At 43.5% G+C, this 19,619-nt stretch overlaps 1 protein-coding gene across 2 annotated transcripts in view; it reads right to left on the reverse strand.

Annotated features, from left to right (window-relative positions):
* The window catches only part of LOC147899483 (Thioredoxin superfamily protein), a 128,957-nt gene that overhangs the window by 7,801 nt on the left and 101,537 nt on the right, over nt 1-19,619 (reverse strand). For both annotated transcript variants that reach the window (XM_087378445.1, XM_087378446.1), the window contains exons 6-8: nt 8,096-8,169; nt 6,964-7,034; nt 6,789-6,874 (exon numbers count right to left, since the gene is read on the reverse strand). In XM_087378445.1, the coding sequence (XP_087234571.1) occupies nt 6,789-6,874; nt 6,964-7,034; nt 8,096-8,169 (231 nt within the window). The remainder of the gene's footprint in view (nt 1-6,788; nt 6,875-6,963; nt 7,035-8,095; nt 8,170-19,619) is intronic.

Below are 19,619 nucleotides of genomic sequence, written 5' to 3' on the forward strand. Positions count from 1 at the left end.
CCAATCTATCATTGTGCCTGCTGCCGGCGTTGTCGATTCACCAACATATTCAAGAGTGCAAACATAAAGGATATGATCATGATGACCGTGCGAATAGCTTGAGCATCACCTTCACAATCTTCTAGTTCTCTTAAACGGGCTGCAATCTCTTTTAACGGAGTTCTTCCATGCATCTTCTCTATCACATCAGAAAACACATGCCTATACTAGACATAACATGCAATCAAGTACACCCGAGATGGTTTAGTAAGGTGGGATGAATCCAATACCAAACGTACCCGACGTCTCCACCAAAAAGATGTGACATGAAGTTGGGGGTAATAAACTTCACGCACCTCTTCACTTCCTGCTGCTTTCGAACTGAGTAATAGATATATTCATCATTGGGAAAAGGACATTAAAAAGAAGCTTTTATACCAAGAGACCACACCATACTATCCTTCCTTATATGAGAATAAAGATGATAACATCCCAAGTGATGTTGTACTCAAGCATAGGGAGAAGGAAAGGATCAACGGAGGCCATAATCTCAGCAACCCGATCTGCGTCAAAGAGAAGAGCGATACGTTATTGAAAGAAGATCTTGCGGCTCAACATGACATGAACTGATATATATCGAGGAGTTTGAAGGGACTGATTGGGTCGGATGGGTAGGTTTCGGGGAAACATTGTACCTTAAGAGGGAGTGAAAGCTCCAAGACTACTCACAGAGAGAGAATGAACTAGAGAGAGATTGACTCAAGAGTGTACATAAGAGAATATCTACAAGAGGGAGAGAAGACTCATGGAAGAGGCTTAAGGAGACTAGAGCTACAGCAACATGAGGCCTAATGGTGGAAGAGATGATGAACAAGGGAGAGGAGGGCTCCTTTTATAGAGATTTTGTTACCCTCCTTCACCCATTTATAATTGCTGCCTGTAGATTCCTTTCCCCATCAATCACATAAGCCCATATGTCACCATCCATGTCCTTTTTGGCTACTCTCGCCATGTGTCCCATCAAAAGATGCTCAAGACTCTTAAAATATCGAGAAAGTCAAGAGTCTCCCCACATGGAGCCCATAGGGACCCTCTCTTTTTCATATGTCCACATCCTCCTTATTCTACATAGGAATTCTAGAAGGATTCCTCTTGACTCCACACTCCTCCACATGCCTTCCACACGATTGGTATGTGATCTCTCTTATATTATTAGAACACATGGACATGAGCCCACCTCTTTATATGACTCACTCTTCCTATTTTCTAAAAACCCCATAATATCCCATACACAAATAACTCTCACCCCATACCAAGGTATTTATCATTCATACACATGGTATTTACAATGATCCATTTCCCTCATCCTCTCAATCCCATACAATATCTTAGAAAATAGAAATAAGTGAGAGCAGCTCGGCTATCACTTGATACTCAAACTCTTATCAAACATAGAGAAAAACAATAACAATGCCAAATTAAAAAATATCAATTTTTGACATCACGAGTAGTTCAATTTTATGATCAATGGTGGCAGAGACCCGTGGCGAGAGCCAGATTTCAGTAGGATACCTAGCAACGTCCTCTTCTCTTTCAAACAGAGGAGACATGATGGACTGCTTGAAAGGCTAGACCGCTTCTACGTTGGGGACTGGGCACTACATAGAGGCGGCTCTACCGTAATTCTGGTAAGTACCACGATGTGAGACCACTCTCCAGTAATACTTCACTTAGAGCAGCCTCACCGAGGTCTTTCCCAAAAGGGAATCTGCATTCCAAAGGACCTCCTGCAAGACGAGGAGATTCAACAGGTCATATTTGGTAACAGTCAGAGACGGCACCGTGCGAGGGCTGGGCTTCGTAGGTGGCCGATGCGATCCAGAGGAGTGAGGAGTTGCAGGCTCATGCCCTTAGGCGGAGGAGGACTCTTCACGAGCGCGAGCGGGACTGAGGAGAGACCTCGCCTCCATAGAGCGGCTCAGGGAGCAAGACCCAAGATCTCAGTGGCTTAGTGACAAGTTTGAGAGCGCTCGCCTTAAGCTTCAGGAGACGGAGATTCGGTGGGCTGAGTTCTCCTATCACTCTTTCTGGGCCCGATGGGTACAGTAGGGGATAGGATGACAAAGCATTTTTTTAATACCACTAGGCCCCGATCGCGGCAGGCACACAGCTGCAGCATCTCTGAGATCTGTAGGGCATCATGTACATTGATCCGCATGAGATTTTAGACTTGACCACATATTTTTACAGCCATCTCTTTCAGACAGAGAGGATGACTCCAGTTGGTCTTGTGGCCCGGGAGGTAGTTTGGGATCACGTTCCGACAGTAGTCTCGTAGGATTTGTGCAACAGTTTGGAGGAGCCTTTCATGAATGAGCAGCTTTGGGAAGCCCTCAAGGCTCTCCCGACCCAGAAGTATCTAGGCGAGAATGTTTCCGGAAGTGGAGACCGATCAATTTGCTTGATAGTGCCTACAAGATCCTCGCCAAGGTCTTGAGTTTGCAATTACGGGCCCATCTTACTGACATCATTCATGACACGCAGACCGGGTTCATCCAGGAGTGCGATATCTTGGACAACATCTTCATGTTCTGGGAGGTAGTGGATTGGTCCAAGGAGGAGTCACAGCCGTTGGCCATCCTCCTCTTCGATTTTGAGAAGGCGTACGACAGAGTGAAGTGGTCCTTCTTGGAGGGTACTATGCGGAGATTGGGTTTCTCAGATAGATGGGTCAGAGGAGTTTCTGTGCTTTATGCGGGGAGCTCGAGCCATATGCTTATCGGAGGACACACAGGCGAGGCTCTCGCTCGGTCCGCCAAGGCTGCCCCCTCGCTCCCTTTTTCTTCTTGTTTGTGGAGGCTTTGGGCTACTACTTGAGATCACAGGTGGCGGGCCTCACAAGGTTGAGGCTCCCAATCAGGCAGGAGGAGTTGTTGGACTCTGAGTTTGCAGATGACACAGCCTTGTATGTAGAGGGCACCACAACGAGTTTGGAGAGAGTCTAGGGAGCCCTGGCTATCTACTGTGAGGCCTCGGGTGCGCAGATCAACTGAATACTTGATAGACAGTGATCATGCCACAGGCACTGGGAGGCTTGGGTATCATTGATAGCTGGCCGCCCACAGAGGCTTGCCCATCGGCCCATGGTTGGAGCAGATGCGGGTGGAGGGGCAGTGTCACTGTTGCTCTACTGGTTTTCTAGAGACGATCCCGCACTGCCTTTGGAGTTGTCGTAGCGCAACAAGGATTTGGATGGGAGCCCTCAGGATTATGACCCGTATGCAGAGTCTTTAGAGGGACTACACTTGGGGGATGGTGGCCTAGTTGACTAAGGGAGGACACGCGTTCCAGATTGATGAGATCTCCCCAGCTTACCGAATACAGAGTCAGAGCATTCACAGGATAGAGCTCCATGAGGTGGTCCCTCTTGATAGCCTGGCTCCTCCTCCTCCTCTAGAGGACAGTGTATGGGAGGTAGTAGCCAGTATCATTGCGTGGAACATTTGGGTTGCTCGCTACAGTCTGGTGATGGGTGGGCATCCGGTTCCACCCTCGGCTACCTTAGTCGCCATCTTGCAAGATATCATCTACACCCTCCACTCCACCTGGGAGCGTGGGACCCCAAGCTCTAGGGCGACTATTGCAAGGCATGCTCGATTCTGCAAGGCTTAGCCTACACGAGTTTTTTACATTTTTTAAGGGTTCTGGTCGTATAGTCCCCCACCTAGCTGTTAGCCCAAGTACCAGAGATCCCCTAGGCAGTGAGCTAAGTTTCTCTGGAACAGGCTGGTTTTTCTTTGAGCCTTTTCCCGTTTTTTTCCATACTCAGCACCTTTGGGGTGGCTGTTTTGTATGAAGTCTTTCAAGCATTAATAGAAGGTTCCTTTCTTTGAAATTTTTAAAAAAGAAAAAAAAAAGAAACTGATGAATGGATTCAGGAAACCAAAGACTACATTGAGGACAGAAGGTAACACCGTCAAAAGACTTGGCGATGAAATAAATCAAGGGGATGCAATGGTTACAGAGCTGGTAGATGATGATTCTGAGGAGGAACTACCTCACTGAAATGTTAGGTCAGCACTTTTCAGTACAAGGGAGAGCTTTAACAACACTGTAGAACAAAAGAAGGTTGCCACAGATTAAGGAGGCTATCTTGCAGATTAGAAGCCCCACCCCCAAGGTTAAGAAGGGGAAATTTAAGAAGAGTAAGCCCTTATCATTTGTCACCCTTAAGATGTATGGACTTACTACTCTTCTAGAGTGTATGAAATAGCTAGTTGGCTGAGATCAAACTCTCTCTCTCCAATCTTTTTAGCTTTATGGGAAGTCAAGTTCATAGACCTGAATCTTGAGACGAGGCTAAAATCAGTGGATAGAAGGAGAGAGTGGTTCTTTACCAGTCATGAAGAGGGAAGAGGGGATGGGGTACTCTCCCATTTCAAGGAAGGCATAATCAGACAATGGAAAATTGTGGATGAAAGCTAGATAGCTTTGCAATGTAAAATGAAAGGTGTACAGCTCACTGTAGTTTCAGTCTACCCTCCCACAGGTGCCCAAAGCAGATCATAAACCTGTGAATCTCTTTCAATATTGGTGGTAATGCCTTCATACTTGGGGATTCCAACATGGTGGAGGATAAAGTGGACAGATGGCTGGGCAAAGGATCTGTTATAAGGTCTATGTTACATATTTCTGCCTTGACTCCATTGAACAGAATCTCATATTCTGCAGTTGTTACGCACACCCCACTCCATAGCGAAGATGTATCAGAGCCAAAATCAACTAATTGCTGGACCCCAAGAACAGATTTTTCAGTTACAGCAAGAGATTCGAGGGCGTAAGCTATGTTTGGTAGCAATGGAATCATGAGTCCAAGATCTGGGAGAGCCAGGGAAGCAAGCAGTGATAGATGAGGTAATACAAACATGCAAGATATCTCCCCTTACCCCTCAGTTGGTTTTTACAGTCAAGGATACGATTAATGCAGACCTGCAGTCCATAAAGAAAAAGGTTACTGTACACGTGGATATGAAGGTCAAAAAGAGATTAAGGAACACGAGGCCAACTGTGATAATGCCCTTAAAATCAGGATCAGGGATATACCCTATGGTACAAGGAGGAAGACTCGTGTTTTAAGACCTTTGCACAGATTAAGTCGGCAGTCCCAACTATTGAAGGGCCAGAAGATGACAAAAACAAAGTAGATGATGTAAAGCGCATCCATCAAGCTGAGACCCACGCTGTACTTACTCTTAGCACATGGGCTGCAAGACTTAACATTCTTTACGAGTCCAATAAATTGGAGGTGACAAAAGTATAAATAGCCGAGGATCTTACTCGAGCACAACTGAGTCAAAAGGCAAATGAGTTGGCCAAAGTCCGAGCGGCCAGACAGGCCGGCGAATCGCCAGCATAGTTACTATCAAACGCGTTTGGTTGGGTTACCAAAAGTTTGGAAACGTTTGAAAAAGGGGCGTTTGGAAACTCCAAACAAACCCTGCTTTGCAAGCCCACGTTTGAAAAGTTTCAAACGTTTGAAATTTTGGACGTTTGAAAAAAACCGCGTTTGAAAAAGCCCTGAAGTCAAAAATTGCATCGATTTTTGTGTTTTTTTGGTGCGGCCGTTTTGGACGCCGTACTTGTGCCAGTACCTCCCGCACACCTATGCTCCTCGACTTGTCCTCAAGTTGTATGTACTACGGTGTACCTGTTCTTTGCTGCTCTCCAAGCCTCAAGGCCCTACATAGTACAAGGCTCAAGCCTTGTCCTAGCTACTGTTTTGTAATTTTGTTTCAATTTATGGCTAGGGGCGTACGCCTCACTTCCAAGCTTTAATTCAAGTTTCAACTATTTGAAAGTAAAAAATGAGAATGTGACTGATTCAGTAGTGGACTGTGGTCACTGGTAACTTGTAAGTTGTAACTACTATAACTAGTAACTAGTTTTTGGTTTGAAAGTCTAAATTTTCATGAAATTTGAAGCTTGTTTGTAAGCTGTGTGCTATTACTTGTAATGTTAGAGTATAGTATGCCAAAATATGCAATATAGCATGTTTTTTATTGAAATTATGACTTTTAAAAAAAACCCACGTTTCGAAACTCTGCCTAATTTTTTCAAACTTATCAAACGTTTGGAAACTCCAAACATTTGGAACCTTCAAACGTTTGATAGTAACTATGATCGCCAGTATATCAGGAGGGTATCGCCCTCATCAAGGAGTTTAAATCAAAACCAAGAGACCCTCATTCTTAAACTCATGTATATCTGTCTATCGTCTTACTGTTTCAGACTATAATGTTGATAACTCATAATAACTCGGAGTCGCTTTAAGCACTCTTTGGGAGCTGCCTTCTGCCCTACCTGAATGGATATATTAGCTGGCTTTTTTGCTGTCCCATAGACCTGTTGGTCTCCCGTGGACATTAGTAGTCTTTCTTTCTTTCTTTCTTTCTTTCTCGTTGCACTATTCTATCCCCTCTTTAACCTCTTATATCTCCCACCTTCCTTCCTTAGTTTTCAGAATAGAGCGTTTCACCTAAAATACATAATCACTAGGATAGCACCCTTAACTGCTTCAAGGACATTGTTGAAACATGTGATCAATTTACCAATGGAATACATCTGTACCCTGCTTGGGCAGCTCATCTTATAGACCTACATCTTATTCTAATATAATGTCAACTTGTTTCCTTATAAGAAACGATTTTCTTGAATGAAAGCCACAGCAAATGAAAAAGTGCATTGCATATTTTTATTATCCTTTTAGAGATGTGTTGATAAGGTTGAGCCGGCATTTAAGTGAAAAATACCTCCCAAGGATATGCAATACTTTTCACCCGCTTTGGGAAACCTTCCTAAGTCAACAGAACCAAAATAAAGGTCTTCGGTTGAATATCTGTCAAACAGTTCCCATACCTGGGTGAGTCGCTTTGTTACGCGCAGGGAATTCAGATATAAGAAGTCACTAAAACATGATTAAGTCACCTTACAGAAAGATTAGTAAAACCTCGGCTTGTTTGAATACATCGAGAAGACCAAACTGCTCGGAACTCTATCTGTCACCACAATGTTTCTCATATAAGCCAGGAAAACACTTTTTAGATGACGATCTAAAAGCACCTATATATCAACTATTGACAGATGACAACAGTGAATAGATGAATGCTGCACATTGTAAAGCTTCAATAAAATGCCATAGAGATCATTGAATAGTGAATATAATAACAAAAAATAATAATGTCTGGAAAAAGAATAGCCACCTTTATACCTACAAGAGCCAAGCTAAAGTGCAGAGCAAATTTTAACAACGTGAGTAGTTGGGAATGAACAAGAAGAATTGCGGCTAAAAGAACACCAAATCAACCTGCCTGCAGTAGATATTAGATAAGCATCTTGGTGCTTCAATTTCCCCTACAAGATTTTCTATAGGATCATCTAATGGTACCCCATATGCTAAGGTTACATTTCCAGGGAACTTAGTGATTTCTCAACAAACAAGTGCTATAAAAGGGCAACCATGTTCCATGTAACAAGTACACTCTCTGCAGCATGGCACCCAGTAGTGTAACATGGTTTTGATGTTTGCAAGAGGTCATGGTAAATCCGATGAACATACAGATTGATAGTACTTGTATGATATAGAAAGACATATAGAAGACATAATCTCATAACAGGATTTCGTTCCTGCTACACAATATTTGGTACTCATACCAAAAAAGAAATCTCCAATTCGACTAGGGTCACAATGTGTACTGGGTCATTCAAGGCCCACCAAAGCAGCTTCTCATAGCTCATAGATGTTTGTGATAAGCAAAGAACAAAAGCAAGAAAGTCGTACTTACATATCCATAACAATCTATATAATATTTGTAATAGCAACAAATACTTAAGTTATCAATATAATCTAGCAAACTCCCTGCAGAGACCTAAAGGAGATATGGCAACTGACAAGCCCTTCTTGCTCTCTCAGAATCAGTATCTTGTTGAAAAAGAAAGAAAAGCGCAAGTTTCCCCATGATTTGTAACATGAATGATATGGAAGCAAACAGAGATAAGCCTATACAAAATTTCCAAAACAAAAGGGTTTTGATTAACAAGATAGGTCCGAAAATATGACCAGCCAGCCTTTAGCAGAGTTTCCATCCAAAAGCTGATTTTCCAGCTGCAGAGGTGTCATCTGAACAACATTTCCTGCCAGCTCATCCCACCAAAAAAAGTAAGAGAACTATTGTATCTAACTTTCTGGAAATAAAAGGGAGCAAAGCAACAGAGTATATCTTTCACTGAGTTTTGCCAAACATGTGACAATGACACAGCTTCTTTTGAATCAAGAATTGAAAACATCAAGTAAGATCCAGCTTCAAATTTTTAACAGAGTGCAGAGACATTTAGTCATGTTTCCGCATTATAGACATTCCAAAAACTTCTTCAAAGATTCACATTTCCCATTCAGTTTTTGCAACAAATCATAAGAGGAAACAAAGCTATCACATTAAAATACTGGCATAGTTACACATCATTAATGTTGGGAGTCCAAAAAATAGCACAGCATAATGGCACTTATATGGATTTTGCTCTAAAGAAGTCGTTTGGATGGCTTATTGAATACCAAAGGTGATATTCGTCACGCATAACATCAACGATGTTGGAGATATCATAGCCAAAGAGTGTGTGAGATGTGTGGTGTGATGTGTTGTACTAGGAGATCTAGGACTAGTTCATGTTTGAGTCATGTGTGAGTGCCATGTGTCACCATGGGACTTATTCCATATGCACGTGGTGCTAGTGTGTGTGTGTCTAGCCCATAAAGGCTTGTACTTCACCTGTCATATCATACTTGATGAATGAATGTGAGCCTTTCCCTTATGTCTTCATTTGAGTATCATTTCCTTCCTCCCTAGCCTATCTCTCTCTCTCTCACACACCATGTTTCTAACATGGTATCAGAGCAGGTCAGCCCTAGCCCGTACTGCCACGTCATCATCTTCTCCAACCTAACCCTAATTCTGCTCAGCTCTCTCCTCTTGCAGCCTCCTCATTTCCACCTCTAGCTGCCTCTTCTTGCAGCTGTTTGCATCCGTCTCTGCCAGTCCCCGCACGTGTGGTTCCCCAGGGACGTTTTGGAGTTCTCCATCGCTGAAATTAAGGTTTCTAAGCTGCTGCTGTATAGCCGCCTTCAACAGAGACATTTCGGGGCTGTTTATGGCCTTCCAACACATCCACAAGGCAGGGGATCCCATGAACCCGGAGAACTACAAGACCATTATGATTGGACATGTCATGTCCAAGATTTATGCATCAGTACTTGATTCTGAGGTTAGCAGATTTGCGGAGTGTCGAGGACTTAGAGCAGCGGGACAGGCTAGTTTCAGACGGGATCATGGGACCATGGACCATATTCTCGCACTCAGATGTATCATCGAGGAGGCGAGGGCACGGAAGCAGAGGGTTTACTGTCGCTTTATGGATTTTCGCAAGGCATTTGACATTGTTCCGAGAGCCCGCCTCATACGTCACCTACACGATTTGGGTCATGACTAGGAGATCATTTGGGTTGTCATGGCACTTTATGAGCGAGTTTCAGGCAAAGTCCGAACAATATCTGGATGAACAAACGAGATCATGAGCACTATCGGGGTCAAACAAGGGTGCCCTTTATCACCTACCTTGTTTGGCCTCTACATCGACGAGCTCGAGACAATGATGCATGCACAGGGTGGGGTAGGTTGCTCTCTCACGGGCACGCTGATCCGGATATTGCTTTACGCAGACGACGTGGCTCTCTTGTCTTCCTCAGTAGAGGGGCTCCAAAGACACCTTGATGCACTACAGTCCTTCTGTAAGTCTCATGATTTGAAGGTCAACTTGGGTAAAACCAAGGTTATGATCTTCAACACATCTCGAGTCGTCATGCGAGATGAGCATTTTGCATTTGATGGGTCCCCTGTTGAGGTAGTTTCATCATACACTTATCTTGGGGTCGTCTTTAACGGACCCATCTTCACTATGAGACCGGCGATGCATGCATGCCTAAGCAGAGGATATGCTTCATTGGCTAGACTAGAGAGGCAGTGCTTCCGCTCTCACTTTCAGAATCCACGGACCAAAGGGTTGCTTTTTGACTCCTTGGTCCGCCGCATTTTTTGCATTCTACATTGGTATGGATGCTTGTTTAGTAGCTCCACTATCACAGCTCATTGTATCATGTTTTTCACAGTCTCATAGACCCATCGGTCTTCCGAAGACTTTAATAAAGTTTCTTTCTTTCTTTCTGCTTGAAGACCTACTACAGCACCTCGATGTACCTTGACAGTAGCCTTTGCATTTTGGATCTGTCTTGCCAAGCCGCTTTACAAATTTTGAGATCTACCTTCGCACTTGGAGCACTACAACTACCGCTTTGCTGATTTCGGACCTACTGCAGCATCTCCAGCACTTACCTTGACCACAAGGGCTCCTCTTCTGGTTCAGTTCTACATCTCGGTGCATATTCTTGCTGTGTTTTCATTAGGGTTTACATTTTGGATCCTCCGAGGTCATCGACTAGCTGCTAGAAACATTTAGTCAAGCATTTCTTCAACTGCCTTACATTTGTGAAGGCTGTTGATCCATTTTGGAGCCTTAGACCAGCCCCTCTATTTGCTGGTTATTCATTTCAGCTTGTTGGCTCTTCATTTTCTGCTGCAAAATTTTAATATCTCCTTTTGCTACTATGGAGCCTAGTCCTTGTGGTGAAGACCCATCAGCACAACTCTCAGCTTGGGATGAACAGAATGGCAAAGCACTGGCGCTTATTGGTGTGAGGCTGGCTAACAATCTACTTCATCATCTTGATCTCTCACTACTTCAGCCAAGGAGACATTGGATGCCACATCAACTGGACCTGAGGAGCAAGCTTTATTTGCTATATTGCATGATGTATCCCTCTCCGAGGTGGTTGATGATGTTCACTGATGCTATGTGTTTTTGAATTGAGTCAATAAGGGTTCTCAACCTTGAGTTGCCCCTCTAAAATGAATGTATTTGGAGTCAATAAGAGGTACTCTGCCCTAGGTTGTCCCCCAAAAATAGATGTATTGTCTTTTACTTTGGTATGATGGTATTGACCACTCAGTTTAGAGTAAGGGAGGGGGGGTGACGAGTGATGGTTTGCCCTTCCGGTTGACTGAGTGGATAGTTGGACTTGCTCTTTGCAATATTGCGGTGGAGGGGGGATCCGTCTACTCCTTGTGTGTTGGGTCTCACACTCTTTGCTCGGAAGGGAGGTGTTGGAGATATCATAGCCAAAGAGTGTGTGAGATGTGTTGTGTGATGTGTTGTACTAGGAGATCTAGTACTAGTTCATGTGTGAGTCATGTGTGAGTGCCACATGTCACCATGGGACTTATCCCATATGCATGTGGTGCTAGTTTGTGTGTGTAGAGCTTATAAAGGCTTGTACTTCACTTGTCACATCATACTTGATGAGTCTTTCCATTATGTCTTCATTTGAGTATCATTTCCTTCCTCCCTAACCTACCTCTCTCTCTCTCTCTCTCTCTCTCTCTCTCTCTCTCTCTCTCTCTCTCTCTCTCTCTCAACGTTCATCGCTCAGCCCATCCGTCGTTTGTCTCAGCCGCCGCCTGCCCCGCCTAGCCTATCTAATCCTATCTAATCTAATCTAATCTAACCTACCTAGCTAGCCTAGCTAACCAGCTACCAGAGTTGCCGCCAGAAGCTAGCAGCCCCCGACAACCGTCAGCCGCCACCAGTCGCCAGCTCCCCCTAGCCTGTCATCACCAACAAACCATCAACCCCGAGTTGGGCTAAACCCCCAATCCAACCCGGGGGTTAGGTTCAGCTAGGGGGTTCTACAGACAGCCAATTATGGACTGGCCTATCCTCTCCTCCAAGTCCCCCTCAACTCCTTCAACCTCCATCAGGACTCGGTACTCTATAGTTGCAGCAATGACACCCTCTCCGTATGCACGCAATTATCAACAAGAAGGCTCCAAACGACCCATCCTTGGGCAACAAGATCAGATTTTTTATCTACAGCAAGCAGTGAGAGAGCTACGATTGGAACTAGCAGAAGTAAAAGCTTGACTTTACATACTGGAAGGGCCTGGCAAGCAGGCAGTAATTGATGAGCCTATAAAATCTTGTAAGGACTCCTCCGCTACCCCACAGCTAGTCTCTACAATCAAAGATCTTGTTCACATTGAAGTACAAACGGCTAAGAAGGAAGTGATTGTGGAAGTGGATACCAAAGCAAGTAAGTCTGATATTCAAGCAGAGATTAAAGAACACGAAGCTAGATGTGATAATGCGCTGAAGATTAGAATAGGCAGACTTCCAGAAGATTGGTACAAAGAAGAGGACACTTATAGTGAAATATTGACAAGGATCAAAGCACGCTTGCCCAACATTGAATGGACGGATGATAATGAGCAGGATGATGACGACTCCAGGCCCGCTTCTATTATGCACTACAAAGGTCAGGCAATCCTTACACTGGAGTCAAAAGATAATGCGAATCAAGCTTCTTCGACAAGCTTACAAGCTCAAGGGTACCAAAGTATGGATAGCTGAGGAGCTTACACAAGCTCAACTAAAAAATAAGGCAACTGAATTAGCTAAAGTCAGGGCTGCCAGAAAGGATGAAAAATGGGCAGTTTACCATGAAGGTGTAGCCTTAATCAGAGAGTTTAAATCAAAACCAAAAGACTCACAGTCTTAAACTGATGTATGGCTGATTACTCTTTCAGACTATTATGTAGGTACTCTAAATAAATGGGGGTTGCTTTTGCACTCCTTGGGAGCTGCCATGCGCCCTCCCTAAAGCAGTTGTACTAGAGGGTTTCTTGCTGTCCCATAGACCTTTTGGTCTCCAGTGGACGTTAATAGACTTTCTTTCTTTCTCACTCACACCCCATGTTTTTAACAAACAAGGCGTTCATTGTCGAGGATCACAACCTGATGAATACCCATAGACTTTCTCTTTTCCCTCAAGAAAAAGCAGGCCCTAACTCTTGCCTGAGACTATGACTTCCACTGCCTTGAGACCCACACATCGTAGACAAAGGCATTACACCCTTTAGCCATGCTGAGTACTGCCTATATAAGCATCACAAAGCAGTCTCTCAGTCAGCTTATACAATCACACAAACTTCCCTTCAATGTAAGAATCTGTGATAACTCTACGAACCACAGTCTCATTTGACATATACAAACCAGAATTATGTGAAGAAAATTTATTTATTGCTGGAGATTGTAAGTAATCTCGAAGTAAGAATAGGTACAAAAAGAAATAAGAATGGCTCGTTAAAGCAACGCTTGCAAACAGACACTAGGGTAGATCTTATTTAACCACAAACTGGTGTGTCAGCAGAAGAAAAGGACTTACAAATAGCAAAAGTTGTAGAAGGTTACTAGGATGTACTTTAGTATGAGCCACCATATCGGACTAAACTTTGTTCTGAAAGGTCATAAACTATATAAGACCGATTTTTTACTCTTATGATATTCCAACTTGTCTTCCAAAAGCGTGGAGCAAGCATCTTATTTCAGAAAACCATGCTCTCATGAATAAATATCCACCGACCCACTCACACTTAAGCATCCATTTATGCAAAGGTCTTCCTACTGAGTTTCTATCAAAACTCTGGAGGTGAAGACTGGACTCAATCATGACAAAGGCTAGCACTAAACGAGGCGGCTAATCAAAAGTATTTCACCCAAGCTCAGCTGCTTGTGAAGATAGAGCATTTCAATGTATTCTCTGTCAAACAAGCATTTCTAAGCAAAAAGACTTAGAAAAGATAGAAGATAGGCAACACACCAATACAAGGTTTTCACCATCAGAATTCTGAAGGTAAAGGGCAGACTCACCCATGATGGAGGAGGCTATTATAAAGAAAGTCTGATGGAGGAGCCTAATCTAAAGAAGTTTGCATTCTCTTCACCAAGAAGACATTAGTATTTCATTTTGGTCTCTCCCAAACAAGCACTTTTAAGCGTAGAAAAGATAGCTGATAGGGAAATACACCATTACAAAGAGACGAATTATTGCACTATTAGCCATAACTTGGATGAGAACTTCACAATTTGAAATTTGCATGTCTGCTAATGCGGCACAAAACATCTACTTAGATGAGTCTAGGAACATGAGCAAACTCATCCTCTAAAAAGAGAGCAAACAACTCAATTCATTCATGATGCCCATCATGTGATCCCTTTTGGGGGACAGAGAGAGGAAGTAGCTAGTTACAGTTAATGGTTTAGTTGCAGCCCCTACTAGGGAATAGGCATCAGCTTCCGTCATGGTAATCCCTCGCAGACCTTGGCCCCCCCTCAGGCACCACTTGGAGGGCCAGAAAGCAGCCTCAGTAAGCAGCAGTAAACAACAGCCTTGGGGAATTCAGGGCATGGATCAGGCCTCCCACAGATTGCTGCTGAAAGGCGTAACAGAAAGGAAGCCTATTTCTGTGACAAGTGGACCAGCTCAGATAGCTAGTAGATTCAGACAACTGACCAGTAGGTAAGCCAAGCTATCTGTCCCACATCCCACTAGGCAGGTCCTATATAAGACCCTAACCTTGTGTAGCATCAAGTAGGCCACTTGGGGACTAAATTGGCAGGCAGTTAGACAACCCCCCGCTCATGAGTTGGGGAAGCTATTTGGGCCTCCAGCCCACTCATCACAAGCAGTTGCACCTAGCTATCCCTTTGCCAGCAGCCATACGCAGCAATTACTCGGGTCGTTCATCCCATAGCATCCATCGGGCCATCAGCAGCACTAAGTCTCTCCATGAAAAACGAGAAGTGTAGCACCAATTGTAATGCTGGAACTAATGAGTATGGATTATGTTTGTGGAGAACCACAAGGGCTTGATAGTTAAATAAGAGGAACAATACAGGTTAGGGCATTGTATCATGCTGCACCATCATAAATGTAAAAGGGCTAGGTCCTATAAGTATGTCTAGGCCCACAAGAGGGTTTACCATTTGACTAGAGAAGAGGAATGGAAACTCAATAAAGGACTACACAATAGACTAGTAAAGGAGCCAAAAGCCATGGAGAGCGAGACCTCAAAGATATTTACAGGGTTACAGTAGATGTAATATTGCTATCGATGCAATCTATGACGTGGGAGTTAGGGACCTGTGTCCTTTTCTTGGGAATCAATTGCAGTCCATGCGATCTCAAGCTATGTTACAACCCACCAAGATGTGACTGTGCTTGGGCATTGCAACCTGTCAAGATGCATCATCAACTACAACCTCCTTTCAAAGCTCAAAGCTTGGCTGGTGCAAAGAGAGAGCTAGCAAGAATGCTGGTGTAGGCAATGTAGAAGATGATAATTGTCAGTAGTCTGTTGAATAGTTGCTTGAGGCTTCAAGAACATAATTTAGTGCCTGAAAAACCAAGCTATCTTTTCTGAAAGCCTCTCTTCTCAAGCTATCTTCTGCCTGATGGTGGCTGTTCAAAGATGATGCCCAGATGGTAGTGTCCACCTTCATTATGTTGCCTACAAAACCGACATGTAGGGCCTCCTTTGCTTCTATAAAAAAACCATCAATCACCTTGCTTTAGGTCTTAAGGATTTATCAAGCATGTCTAAAGATTTTGAAGGATGTGGAGATAGCTATCTTTGAAAAGACACAACAAGATGAAAAATTGAAACTTTTTATTTTAGGACCAGATGAAGGCAGATGCTTAACCTAGAGGAACGTATACTAAACCTATGACCTATGTGTTCATTTAATTGATCTGCACAAAGCATCTTGAAAAATGTCATCTATGTAAATCCTTTGCCATGTAAAAAATGCCACATACTACTCCAATAGAAAGGAAGAAGATAAAGAACAATAGAAAGGAAGAAGATGAACACACTTTTTTTTTTTTTTAAAGGTGAAAACTTTGTATGCTTTATATTACAATGTAGCTATCCCAAAACTGGGAAGCTAAAAGATACATAGCTGGAAAATACATCAAGAGAAAATCTCAGTGTAGGACAAATATACATCATACTCTATATAGTGAGTTTGCAAGCAATCAAAAAGAGATTGCTGCAAAGAGCGACGAAAGAAAAGAAAATTTGAAAAACTAGGGTCACCATAGACTCTATGGTTCTGATCTTTCCAAAGAGTCATAAGTGCCCAATAACGCACCTAGGAAAAGAACAAGTCAAACTCCGATCGGCGAGGATAAATCCCAAAAAGTCAGAAGAACCTGTCGAAAGTAGTATGAGAAAAGCGTAATTGCAATCTCTACTGAAGAATGTCAATGAACTCACATGTGTCAGGGCAACGCCAGAAAATATGAGAAACAAACTCTCTGGGGTGCCAAGCAACGATAACAAATCAGGAGCAATATGCCGGCATGAGAGCAAGAGTATAGAAGGAAAAACCCCCAATAGAATGCACCAGAAAAAGATATGTTGTCAAAGAGGAAGCTTGGAATGGCAAATCTGCCTCAAGCGTCGCCGCCACCATTTGACTGGACGAGTCATTCCGCACATTTGATTTGCTCGAGTTGACACCCAAGGTGGAGGCAATAAAACTTTATATAAAGAAGACACTGTAATGTGAGACAACTTCAAAGGATGAATGGATGAATTTAGTGACACAGAAAAGCCTGTCTTGAATTTCTAGAGGTGGAACCGGCTGAAAAGAGTGGAGCATACGAGTAATAGCCTGCCATACAAGGCGATAATGCATTCCCAAGCAATATTTTCCAGCAGCCAATGGAAATAATAAAAGAGTCCCATCATCATGAATGACATCAGCCATAGAGGAGATCCCTTATGAATTAAGGAAATATGAGCGTCTGGGCTCTGCAATGCCAATGGTGGAGAAAAAGCTCGGGACCAGTGAATACTTTCAGCTCTCAAAGAACTGCCTTGTAAAGAGTCACGTCCATGCCAAGCCAAATGCGAGAGAAGATGTTTCCAATCCAAAAGCATTTGAGAGAAAAGAGGGCCAGATCGAACTTTGCCTTCAATACTTCCCAAGAGAAAATCCCACCGAGTAGGCCTCCAATAGCCAAAAGCAGGGGTGGTGATTTGAAGAACCAAAAAATGCATCATAGCAGCCCAAGGGTGATCCTTCTGTAGAAATTGGAGCATCATTTTCCCCTTATGAGCAAGATTATGCACATGAATATTCAATCCCTGATGCATTTTTGGCGAACATAACTGCTGTAAAGGAAGTAAGCGCAAGCTTTTCTTGTCATGTTTTGAATGCCAAAAAACTTCCATGACAGTGGACATATATGAAGTAAGACCAGCCTTGGTAAAGAAGATCAAAGGCACACACTCCTCCATTGCCAAGCATACACGCATATCAGGTAAAAATACAGCGTGCTGCAGATCGAATCATTGGGAAGGATCTCGAGTGGCGTCCTGAACAACTGATACCAGAGTGTCTACGGGGTGGACGAGGTTTGCATCCTCTCCAAGGGGGGTCAATAGCTCATGGGACAAGTGGCTCATGTAAACCACATCAAGGGCATGGTCAAAGTGTATCTAAAAGGGCATGGTCAAAGTGCATCATCTCCGAGTGGGGTCGGTAGCTCACAGGACAAGTGGCTCATGTAACGGTACCGCATCAAGGGCATGGTCAAAGTATATATAAACATGGTGGGGGCAAGAGGGTCCCATCCTGTGGCTGACATGGTGGTCAAGATGCTGAATTCCAGATAGTAATAATCAGCACCAAGTGGGAGAGGAGGCACAATAAGATCATGCACATGCGACACAAATGCTGGGACACCCATCAGGTACCTGTTCCCTCTCCGTGTGGGAACCAGTGAGCCCCCAGGTAACGGCCATCTATGAAGACCGTTTACATGTAATCAAGTCATGCACTGCTCCATCTCCAGTAGGTATCGGCCATATCCTGTGACCTGTGTGCATTCTCTGAGTGCCTTACAATCCCAAGCTCTATTGGATCTATCTTTGGTACTCTGAGGGGGTGAAGTAGATGCACTTGTCTACACCTTGTGCGCATATTGAAATCGCCTAGGAGGAGGATCTCCCCCTATCGATCGTCTCATATGAGCTGTGACCCTCTGTGGTAACCTCATGCGCATATAATGTGTCTGACGGAAGTAGCTATTGCAATGAAGATCGCTCTGTGTCAAGCGATTCAAATTGTATCCACATGTGGTGTGCATGCCCCTCCTTCCACATCATATATATAAACGGTCTCGGATTGCCATTCCTATAGCAATGAAGAACAAACTTAAGCAATGAAGAGATCACACGCTTCGCACATCACACACATTAGGGTCCAGAAGCAACCGGATGGACCCCCCGTAGGTATTTTATTCATTGCCTCAAAAATAGAATTTTATACAAAGGTGCTCAGCCCGAGCTGCCTCTAAGCAATTCTCAAAGCTGGTTACAAGCATGGGAACAGAAAGGTGCCCGAATTTGGCAATTTCCAAAAAAGTTACAATCTTCATGCCTTGAGCTGGCAGTTACTATAGTCTGTAGCCTTCTCAGCCCTTGGTCATATGTGAGGGTGGAACCCCTGCTTGTAGGCAGCAAAAACCCCTTAAAAGTAGGGGCAATTAACCCTTCTTCTACACCTACAACAACTCAACTAAACACACAACCATGGCACCATTAATTCTTAGTCATTCGCATGCAAATCAAATACTTGGACTAATCCTAGTCTATGCGGGCGTCCCTGTTATGCAAAACCATGCATAAATAAAAAGGATACTCTGGTTGAGCAGGGTCAACCTTCTTGACCTTAGTCACGTCTCCCTAACCATAGTTAGGTCTCTCTGACAAAAGTTAGCTCTGTGGTTCTCTAGTTTATCATAGTCAACCTTCTTTAACTGAAGTCAAGTCTTAGGACGTGGCCAATTCTCTTTGCCATTAGTCAATGCTTTGACCAAGGTCAAATAAAAGCCTTTGACTCTTTGACCTTGGTCCAACAATACCATAGTCAACACATAAAATAATCCTCTTTTATTACTTGGGGATAGTTACAAAATGGTGACATTTGGTGACATCCCCTCTGCTTTTAGTCCAGTTGACATCAACTGAAAAGCCTCTTTGTACACATCCAAAAGTTGTGAAAGAGAAGGTCTTCATCTATCTAGTTGGCATTTAATACAAAACAATTTCACAAGAAATCTGTAGGTAATCTTGTCCAAGGTTCCCTTCTTGAGTATATGGTGTACAATCTACTCTAGTTGGAGTATTTCCTCCATCTCATCCACCTTAGGTGGCTCTTCCAAAATAGAATCTATAGGCTCCGGTCTTTGATCTTTTGAGAAGACTCACATGAAAAGCATTGTGGATCCTTCAATGCTTTGGTAGTTGCAACATGTAAGCTACCTCATTGATCTCGTCTATGACCCGAAAAGGGCCATAATACCTGGTAGACAACTTGGAATAAACTTTCTCTTTGCCCTTTTGTTTGCGGAGCCTAGCTTTCTCAAACTTTAAAAGCACCCAATCCCCTCGCTTGAGTTCTAGCTGTCTTTTGTGGTCATCTACAGCTTTCTTACGTTTCTCCTGAGATCTCTCTATTGCTGTCCGCACTTGGCTGAATGTTGTCTGGAGATCCGTAACATACCAATGAGCTGCAAATATCTCATCTTTGGTCTTCACGATTAGTGGCAGAATCACCTTTTCATATAT

Source organism: Dipteris shenzhenensis, chromosome 8 (genome assembly GCF_047967505.1).
Source record: "Dipteris shenzhenensis isolate YYH24624 ecotype China chromosome 8, Dip_SZ_1.0, whole genome shotgun sequence".
NCBI classification, from domain to species: Eukaryota; Viridiplantae; Streptophyta; class Polypodiopsida; order Gleicheniales; family Dipteridaceae; genus Dipteris; species Dipteris shenzhenensis.